We start from the raw sequence: 11,369 nt of genomic DNA, 5'->3' as shown, positions 1-11,369 counted from the left end.
CTCTCAAAAGTTTGCGAAGAATTTGTCGAGCTGGGGTAATCGGCAAGAATTTTGTCAAATTTTTAGTTACCCATCAAAATATGAATGCTAGTACTGAGCGGGTTCACATTGGGAAGTCTACCCCAAGAATATAGTTTTGTTTGTCCATCAATTAAACGGTTGTTTTTAACATCTATAAGTAAGTTGAACTTCGTGAGAAAGTCAACACCTAAGTGTTGATTAACGTCTGCCAGGACAAAAGGCCAAGTAAATGAGCGACGTAAGTTTAAATTGATGGTCAAGAGTTTGGTGCCATACGTTGCTATTTTGGTGCAGTTAGCAACAAAGAGTACTAAGTCAGCTGGGTTTTTGGCGTGCTGACTGTAACTCTTGGGAATGACAGATAAATCGGCTCCGGTGTCAATTAAAAAGGCGAGTTTTGACGATGGATTGGCTAAAAGAATTCGATTAATGTGGCGGTCGCAACGTTGGCCAACAAGCGATCGCCGATCTAGTTTTCCAACTGCCGGAAATTGCATGGAGAAACACACTTCCGTGCATTGGAACTAAAATTAGTATGGTAGAAACAAATGTTATTGCACGGTTCTTTATACTGGCGATAGCGTCCATTGGATCTATTACGCCTTTTGTTGCGTTGGGAATGATTGTCTTCGTTCACAGAAACGCTCACGGCTGTTTTTGATGGCTAGCGAAAGACCATTTACTTGCTTCGTCAGCTTTGCAACTTGCTGTTTAATGGGAGAAGTAGATGCCGTAGCAGCACTATTTATGTTAGGGAGAGTTGAGAGATCTGTAATTTTATCAGCTACAACTGCGAGTTTTGGGAGATCATCACTTAAGGCAGCAAGAATACTTTGTGTATTTTGCGGGAGACAGGATATCCATAGAGATTTCAACAAGGGTTCTCCAACGGTCACTCTAGCATACGGCAAAGTAGTTGGGAAGGGAGCTGATCGCCAAGTTCTAGCCCCTGAAGAAGTGTACGGATCTTTGACTCCTCACTTTCAGAATGCAATTCAATTAAGCGTTTTTATAATGCATCTTATTTGCCAGTCACTGGTGGGTGCAAAACGATATCCCAAACGCTATTGAGAATATCGGATTCGATTGCAGATTTCACATGATCGAATTTCGTAGAGGAAACAGTGATTCCGGCGATTTCAAACTGGGCCTCCAGTTGTGCAAACCATAAAGTGGGATTGACTTTCCAAAATGGGGGAGGCTTGACAGAAACACGTGACATTAAGTTTGTCTGCGACGTTTTGTGATGGAGCCATGATTAACAAAAACATATATATATTGCCAAATGTGAGATAAATAAATACACAAAAATCAGTCACTAATAAGTTCACATAAGCTACTAGTGCAAAATAAATAAAGAATTTGCGTGACTAACCTCTGAATTGTACGAGAAATATTTGCTCAGTCAGCGGCAGATTCAGCATAACACAATTCACTTATAGAAAATATTCCGAAAAACTTATTTTGCGATATGTAACCATGTTGTAGGATATATATGTAAATCATTTCGAAGCACTTTAACGTTTTGCACGAGGCACATTCACAAGCACGTTTGTTAAGGAGACACAACTGTTTTTCACACATTTTGACGTTAACACAAAAATAATGATGGATTATTATATTCGCTTGCGTTAACAGACGATATTTTCACTTCACAGCACTTTATGAGCACAGAAATTGACGATGCAAGCAGGTTCTAGGAGGCACGTGTTCACTAACTAGACGGGTCATCATTTATGGCTTTCGTCTATGGATGCCATTTTTGGTGGCGTGTGTTCTTGCTGTAGTTATAACGATAGTAGTTTGGCTCGGTAATATTAACATTTTTATTTAATACTAGAAAAGATATATATTTCAACACATGTTCACTGATACACAGTCATAATGATTACAGTTCTTACGATAAGCATTTTTATAGTTAGCAAGTCCACATAGGTGAAAAATCATGAAAGTGAAGCGAGAGGTGAGCGCATGCTTCACCGACGGCAGCCAGGAACAGAGTAGTCAGTCAGAATATATATATATCAAAGTTATATTTGAAGACATCTTTAGAAATTTCAAGACACGTTCAACTCAAGTAATTACCAAGCAGGTTCATTTCCATTGTAGAACTGATGGTAATGAAAAAGCGAATTTCCTCACACAGAAAGAACAACTTACTAGGTGCATTAGATTTCACTTTCTAAAGCCTTTGATGAATTTAATTTGTAGATTTTTCATGCAGAGTCATTGCAAGCATGTAACTGAAGAACATGGAATGCTGTTTGAATAAATCCACCTGTGATTCCAGATTCTCAAAAACATATAGTTGTCACAAAATTCAAAATTTTAACAGGTCATGAATTTAAAGGTTAAAATAAATCAAAAAAGCTTAGACTGATGCACAGTTTGAATAATTCTTATTAATTTCGAGGGTTATCTGATATACATTTCTCAAAAAGCCAGGAATAAAAACCTCTTTTCATTTTCTTTTTTTTTTTTTTTAACTGAAGAAAAGGGACCTATGTCAGTTAATTCTTAAAACTGACACAAGATTTTATGTTAAGCTGCTATTTTTGCCTTACTTTAATTTTACATATTTTTTGTCAGTTAAGTATGACATACTTTTATCTGCTCTTGAATGTCAGAAACATCAATTTTTCTAAACCATCAGTTGTATCAAAATAAAGTACTGTGGAAGTACATTTAAGTAAAATAAGTATGTTTCACAGAAGGTTCATAAGTATGTATTACAGAAATATAAGTCTATAACTTTAAAATACACATTTATAAATGTTGTATGCATATTTGGTTATATGGTACCTATCCCCATACTGCTTGATAGAGTACTCTAGCTGATGTGTTTGTATAATATCTACAAGACAGATAATAATTTCACTGGCATGGTCGGTTTCCACAGCCACAGTAATCTTGTTTGCAGATCAGCTATAATATTCGGTACAAATATTTTGTTTTTCATTTATCATTTTATGGGGATCATCAAACCACAAAAGCTGAGCAAAATGTGTCCAAAATCACATTTGTTAGGATATAAACCTAACTATAAGTGTTCAGCAGTCTTACGACTCATGGGCTCTTTTCGGATGATAATGAACTGCATATATCTAATATATAATACATTAGAAAGATCTTCACATTTTACATTCCTCATGTTATGCTCTTGACATTTTTTCTAAAAATCTATTTGTTACATGCATTAATCCTTCACACATGTTTTGTTTGTAAAAGTATTACACCTAGTCTTCTGTGAGAAAATATTATTTTGGAAATCAAATATAAATCAAGTACTTTAATTGAACTGAGATTCAAATATAAAAAATTGGAAGACTTTCATAAAATATCATGTATGTTTCTTATGTGTTGAAATTGGGAGAGAATTCCAGATTTTATTAGATAAACAAATTTAAAAAATTACATATTAACCTTTTCAAAAATAGAGTATATTTGAGAATTTTACTATCAGTTCATTCAATGTGTTAAATTTCTTAAAAAGCAACCATCACACAAAAATTCAATACATTTTAGAAAATGTTAAAAAATTAAATTATAATTTGTTAGTATTTAGGAACCTGTTGGAAAAAAGTATATAAGCTTATGGCTTTGTTGGCTAAATCTGGGTACCTAATATAAACAAAAAAAAGAAAGAAGAAAAGCAACATATCTTCAGCACAAGAAAACTTGGGAAAGCCTTTTTTACTTGGCGATCAAAAATAAATGCTCTCTTTAATTTTCAGGGCTACAAAATGAAGCGAAATGTCCAATTTAGCAAATCATTTTTACGATACAACATCGTACAGCTTCTATTGCGGGAGCGGGCTAGGAATTTTATTACACATGTCCTGTGAGAATCCACCGAATTTTCCTATATTCATTCCATTGTCTTTTATAGAAATGGAAGCTAAAAAATTATTATAAATCGAAGCGAAAAAGACGTCATCAAAAGGTGCGAAAAGAGGAGAATATGAGAGGAAAGCAAATATGAAAGAAAACCTTCCATTGCTGGCATAAAAATTGGTCGCCAAAAACAGTCGCCGGGGGTGGCTTATTCTGATTGCTTGAATTTCTCAGTTCCCGGTGGGTTTTAGCCACTTGTCTCTCGGCTAGACGAAACATTTCTCGGAAACCTCCCGTTTAAACCAGTGCTACTCGAATCTTGTTTCTCGGAAACGTCCTGCCTAACTGTGCACGTTAATGGATATAACCCATTAAATAAAATACGTTTAACTTATACTAAAAATGAACAAATTATGTAAAAATTTTAAATGGGAAAAAATCCACAAATAAATAATGGCTGTTATTATTTATTATTTTAATTAGACATATAAAAAATACATAAATAGGTATGTATGTTTATATCTTATTACAAAACCTCATGGCATTTTGATTTTGATAACAGTTTGTAACATGAAAAATTATTAGAAAATACCTTTATCATGAATTATAAATGGTCGCTGATTAGTCTTTTTTTTTCTAATTTATTAATTTGCAACTGAAGGGGGGAAATGTTCACATATATATGTATTCCCAAACAAAGCGATTATACTTGTTTCAAAAATTTGTAACCGAGTTTATTTATCTTTTCACATGTATGAAAAACGTTAATGAAATCTGTATGTGCATACCTCTGAATATGATTTATATCTCAATGTAAATTCATAGACTTTTTTGGGACGTTTATTGCGGTAGCGAAACTGATGTAAAATTGGACTAAAAAATCATTAAAATTTTAAATTTTCTTCAAATTCTACCCTGCTAATTAATCAACGGGCTGTGTAAAATTGCTTCGACAGTCGCATGCAGCCCACAAATTCAAGACGATCTTAACCAACATAAACAAGAAAACAATCCAAAGTTAGTGGATATTTTAAAAATCTGTGATGGGAAGAGAATGTATTTTAAAGTTTCAAGAAATTACCCTTACTTTAAAAAACTTTATCAGAAGAGGGCAAAGAAGAGAAAGATAAGTAGTTTTAAAATTTGACTATAAAATAAAATTACTAAACTAACTCAAATTCTTTGCTAAAATAACTGAAACTAATGAACAAAAAGCAATTTTTTATGTTTGTTATGCTTATATGTATAATGGAAACTGAAAGATTTAATGGAACAAAAAGTAATTAACCAGAGCTTATGTCAAATATAATTACCCTCTCACTTTTAAAATATTCTTTTAATTGGTGAATGATCAAACTAAATTTCCAAATTCTAATTCTTCAAGAACATGAGGAGAGAATTTGAGACCTCTCAGAATTATGTTGATTATACTTACCACAACCTTAAGCGTTGTGAACTAATAAACCAAAAAAAAAAAAAAAAAAAAAAAAAAAAAAAATTTTTTTTTTTATTCCTTCCCCATGTTCAAAGTGTCTGGCCGAATAGGATTTATGGCTAGTTGGCTCTTAGATCTCATTTCAGATTTTACAACTTAAGCACAAAAGCTTTAAGCGAAATCCTCGTTAATCAGTTGAAGCTGTGCGACAGAAAACAACATTTTATTTATACTAAATTCAAATTGCACAGACCCACAAAGCATGAAATGAATGAAGTTTTTTTGAAAATTTTTGACTTGTAAACTATGTAAAAAAAAGCTCTTATCTTCTTTCTTCATAATGATATCTTTTAAAAATGGCACTTGATTCATAACTTTCACTGAAATAAAATATAAAAATTTAAAACAGCATTTATTTTAACATTAAGTCATGTATTTTAGAGTTATATTAAGACACATAGCAAATTTTCACAGAATTAAGCTTATTATATTCACTTTGAAGGCGAAAAATGCGGGGAGGATTTACCTAAAGCTTTAAAAAAATATTAAGCACAGTATGACTACATATGAAGAAATAACAATTTGTACTTGGACTCTAACAAACACACAGAAAGCATGGGGAAAAAAAAAAAACAGCAATTCATATATGACTGGGAATTTTTTTATGCAAGATACACTTTTCCCATGATGTAAAAACTTTGCTTATAAATTACAAAACCATCTACATATTAAGGAAACTTAGTAAGCATGTAATAAGCAAACATTTAAATCACTAGTTATCTTATGTTTAATAAATCATTACAACAGTTATCTTTTAAATGCACTTTCTGAGTTTACATCATAAACCCTTAATAACTATCACACTTATTAAAGGTGTTTAACTTGCCCACCTACTCATGCAAAAAAGTTAATCTGTACATATTTATGTTGTCAAAAAGAGCATATTTATGTTATGGCAAACTTCTGCTGCTTAAAAAGGAATATCTTCACTGATAACTTTTTACACCTAAATGAAATGTAGGTTTAACAAAGAAAAAAACAATGAAAATATGACTGCAAGATGTCCTTTTTTTTATTGCTAAAAATCAAACCTAATGGTACTTCAACAATGTTTTCTGATATATATGGGAAAAAAAAAAAAAAAAAAAAAAAAAAATGACAGACTAAATACCTTAAAAGACTGTTATTTTAAATATTTGGAATGGAATGGAATATTCAGTTATGGCAAAGCACACGAGGGCTATCTGCCTAAAGGGAGGGATGCCTTTCGTGGAGGACTTTCTAAGGGAAACTGGCTCGTATACACGTTACACATGGGGAAAACCACGAAAACGCCCATGCAGCCAGCCCGTTTGCGGGATTCGAACCTCAGACCGAACTACCAGTGTTCAGCGTCTTTACCGCTCGGCCGCTGGTGGGCCTTTAAATATTTGGATTCCTAGTTATCTAGTGTTTCAAATTTTTATCATAATTTAATTAAACATATTTCAAAATATTTTTGAGGAATTCTTGATGATAATTCTTAAGGAATTAAAAAAATTAATAAAGAATGCCTCAATAACTAATTACATCTGAGGTTGGTATTGTCACCTCTATCAATCAGTATAACTGAGCACTGACATACTAATGGCCAGAGAACATTAGAAAAACTTCAAAATACTTCTCTTTTTTCACTATTTATAACCTCACTTAATTTGAGTTGTACAAAGTCTCTAATCCGGACGTCCATTATCCGGAATGATCTATAATCCGGACCTCAAAGCCACAAACTTACGTATGTGCGTAAAGCCAGTAAAGCGGTTACCCATGAGCGCTTCCGATAGTGAAGAAAGTAACAGGGAACGTTATTCAAAATGAAAAAATTTCGATTGACAAGTTAGTCGGTATTCTCGACACAGCAATTACAGGACTTGAACAGTGGAACTTTGTAACTGAACAAGAAATTATATCTGTTTATAGAATTAAAGAGAAAGTATTAGCACAAAAAATGAAGCAACTTAACTTACATTGATAGAAATGTTTACTAAAGTAAACAAATAAATATGAAGTTATTTTTTGTAAATTTTGATACCTATAATTGCTCTTTGTTTCATAAATTACAGTTTCATATTTTTAATTGTATAATTTCTGCATGTCATCTTACCAGATTTAAATTGATGATCTATAACCCGGAAAAACCCCTAATCCGGAATCGCCTAAGTCCCGGCGAGTTCGCATTACGGACTTTGTACTGTATACAGTCAAAAGGTCTTTAATCCGGACTCGTCGGGACTTCTGCAATTCCGGATTATCGGTTTTTCCGGATTATAGATCATCAATTTAAATTTGGTAAGATGGCATGCAGAAATTATAAAATTAAAAATATGAAACCGTAATTTATGAAATAAAGAGCAATTATGATCTAAAGGGTATCAAAATTTGCAAATAAAAGCTTAGTATTTATTTGTTTACTTTATTAAACATTTCTTTCAACGCGCACATGCTTTGTAAAGCATACATTACGCATAGTTGAAATTAGAAAATTGCAACCAGAAAACTATTTGATGTGTATTCATGATATTTATAATGACGAGGAATTTGATTTAAATCATATCAAAGACAGAGTACATCGAGATGAAATACTACATTTAGTAAGGAATCATAAGCCGAAAAAAATAAAAACATCTGCCCTGAAGATAAGGATAGTGCTTACAGATCAACTTCCAGTTAATTGCATGCCGCAACATTCCCCCTCCCCTCACAGAGCAGCGTGAAATTGATAAACAGATTTCGGAATGGTTAGAGAAACAAAGGATATGCCTTTATCCATTTTTTGCAGCAATTCCACTTTCTGTTTGATGGACATAGAAACATGCTTTTGCTTTGTACGAGGGTATTTCGAAAAGTTAAGATGGCTCGCATTCCTTAAAAAAACATTTATTTAGAAAACTTCAGTTACATCTTATTAACTGGATTATTTATTATTTTTCGACATAATCACCCCCGTTATCCAAACATTTGTTAAGTCGGTGCACAAGCTTTCGTATCCCATGGTCATAGAAGGTTGCCGCCTGTTGGAACCCAGCGTGCACACAATTTCCTGTACCCTAACTTGACAGTCACAACTTCATAAATAGTTGTCGTTGACACTTCCGGTATGATCTGATGCAATTCTTTCAATTTGAGACGTGTATTTGCACGAATTACTTCCTCTGTTCTCTGAAGAAGGGCATCAGAGATCACAGATGGCCAACCTGTTCTTTGTTCGTCATGAACATCGCTCCTACCTTCAGAGAAATGACACCATTTCATTACATTTTGTCGATTCATAATGTTCCCATAAACAGAAACAATTTCTTTCTGAATATCCACTGACACATTTTGCATGAAGAAAACATATGACGGAGTGTTCTTTGCATTTGGTGGGATTCTAAATCGGGGCAGCCATTTTAAACACGACCTACTCCAACCAGAATCAATGCTGAAATGCCGAACGTCCGCGAGTAGAAAGCTAACGGTTCAAGGTTAACACCTGTGTTGCCAAATTGCTCACCAAAACTTTTCTTTTCCTCTGACGTATGGTGTATCTTTACTTTTCGAAATGCCCTCGGAGATCCTTTGGCAGCTCCAGAATCGGAAATTTTTTTTGACATAATTGAAAGTTCAAGCTTACTTTTATAAAATTGCTCTAAGAGTCTGCAAAAAATAATAAGCCAGATCCAATTAGAAGATTAAGGAACAACACAATCTGCAACATTAAGTGAAATAAAAAATTAGATAATTTTAGCTTAGCTTATACCATCCGTTTGTAGCTTTGAGGTCCGGATTAAAGAGTTTTGACTGTATTAATATTGAGCAAATGGATGCTGTTTATATGAAAAGCTGTGGATAGTAAAAATTCAAGCTTGTCAGGGTTCCATCAAGATTTCAGACTCTCTCTTGAACATAAAATCCAGGAAACTTGACCTTCCTAGCAGAATAAGTTAAATCAGTTATTGTTCTGCGCCAAATTTAGTTTCATTCAAAGAAAAATGAAGAAAGTAACTACAATATATCAAGGTTTCAATCCTGATCTTAAGTTCTCTCTGAAATGTCTGAAATGATCTAAAATCTTCACATCAAGAAAAACAGGCAAGGCTTAGTTTCATTCTAAGAAACTGCTACTCTGAAAATATGAAGGTAAGCCCTAAAAGTGTAAAAGTGTTGGATAACTTACTTTTTATACACTTGTTTTTGCATTCTATTGCACAAAACTTTGACAATGATATCACATTTTCATTTTATACTATATAAGATGACAAGAACTATGATTATATTTGAATGATTTATCAGTGCCACTTTTATGAAACTATGGACTCTTATCCATTATTTTCACTTCTTGTTTCATATTACACAAACTAATTTTAGTAGAAATAAATTTTCTTTATCTTCAGGCACACTGTCAATCATTTTTTTCCACAGTTCCTACTTATGAACTATAAAACGTTCTTATGTGCTAACACAAATATTTTAATATTTCCTCATAACAAAAAAAATTTTGTCACTTTTCTGTTAATAGTGCAGCAATTTTCGCCAAGCATAAACATTGGCACAAAATCTACCTAGACAGCGAAACACCTAACAATACATAAAACTTCATGAAAAGAATAATTTATTAAATGCAAAATAAAAATAAATACAAAGTAGATTTTACCTGATTAGTTTGAGATTATATAGGAAGCATAAAACTGCTATTTCATTTAACATTGCTAAAAACATATATCTACGAGGCGTATTCGGAAACTAAGTACCGTTTTAAAAAAAAAAAAAAAAAAAAAGGTAAAACAATTTTTTCGAATCCAATTTTATTTTTACATGAAAATACATGTCTTAAACTATTTTTCAACATAGTTTCCCCCAATGATCAAACACTTGTCATAGCGAGGGACCAGTTTTTGTATACCATCGTCAAAGAAACTTCCCGCCAGTTTCGATAGCCACGACTCCACAGCATTTTTCGTGTCATTGTCAGATCCAAAGCGCTTGCCAGCAAGCTCACGCTTCATGTGCAGGAACAAGTGATAGTCGGACGGCGCCAAGTCCGGGCTGTACGGCGGGTGATCGAACTGCTCCCAATGAAACTGTCGAATTAACGATTGAGTGACACCAGCAGTATGGGGCCGAGCATTGTCATGCAGCAACACAATTCCTTTACTGGGCATTCCTCTTCGTTTGTTTTGAAAGGCACGCCTTAGTTTTGTTAAAGTCTCACAATATCGTGCCACATTAATCGTTTCACCTCTGGGAAGAAATTCAGTAAGCAAAAACGCCTTTCCTATCCCAGAAGACAGTGCACATGATTTTTTGTGATGACATTGTCACTTTGAACTTTTGTTTTTTCGGAGAATGAGTGTGTCTCCACTCCATCGATTGTTGTTTCGATTCTGGTGTGAAATGACACACCCAAGTTTCATCACCTGTCACAATTTGGTTTAAAAAGTTTACTCCCTCATCACTGTACTGCGTGAGAAATGTCAGGGCACTGCCAAGTCACTTTGTTTTGTGAACATCAGTGTGCTTTTTTGGAACCCATCGGGAACACAGTTTGCGATAATTCAAGCGATCAGACACAATTTCGAACAAAACAGTACGTGAAATTTGTGGAAATGCCTCTGAAAGAGTTGTCATTGTGAAGCGTCTGTTCTCATGAATTGCTTCATCAACTTTCCTTACCAAATCATCAGTGACAACAGAAGGCCGACCACTCCGAGCCTCGGCGTGGACATTTGTTCAACCTGCATTAAACATTCTTACCCACTTTCTCACCATTCCATCACTTATCACGTATTCACCGTAAACTTCTGTCACTTGACGATAAATTTCGGCCGGTTTAACATTCCTTGTGTTCAAAAATTTAATCACGGCATGAATCTCACAGTCAGCGGGAGAACTAATTGTCTTAACACTTTGAATGTGCACAGCAAACTGAAAACACAACATAGAGCAACCAAAATGGCAACAATTGAAAGTCAGTGAACAAGAAAGACTAGTGCGCATGCGCGGGACGCCTACCACAGCGCTGCGAAGGCGCTAGAATGAAACGGTACTTGGTTTCCGAATA

General features: G+C 34.0%; 1 protein-coding gene across 3 annotated transcripts in view; it reads right to left on the bottom strand.

Moving 5' to 3' along the window:
• Positions 1 to 5,497: 5,497 nt before the first annotated feature.
• LOC118203041 (tau-tubulin kinase homolog Asator-like) overlaps positions 5,498 to 11,369 on the bottom strand; it is a 156,553-nt gene continuing 150,681 nt past the window's right edge. For all 3 annotated transcript variants that reach the window (XM_085807743.1, XM_085807741.1, XM_085807742.1), the window contains one exon: positions 5,498 to 5,670. In XM_085807743.1, the coding sequence (XP_085663869.1) occupies positions 5,668 to 5,670 (3 nt within the window). In that variant the 3' untranslated portion in view covers positions 5,498 to 5,667. The remainder of the gene's footprint in view (positions 5,671 to 11,369) is intronic.

The sequence above is a fragment of the Stegodyphus dumicola genome, chromosome X1, assembly GCF_044657685.1.
Source record: "Stegodyphus dumicola isolate Sdum_Otavi_A_Nest chromosome X1, ASM4465768v1".
Lineage (NCBI taxonomy): Eukaryota > Metazoa > Arthropoda > Arachnida > Araneae > Eresidae > Stegodyphus > Stegodyphus dumicola.
This window is presented reverse-complemented; position numbering and strand designations above follow the sequence as displayed.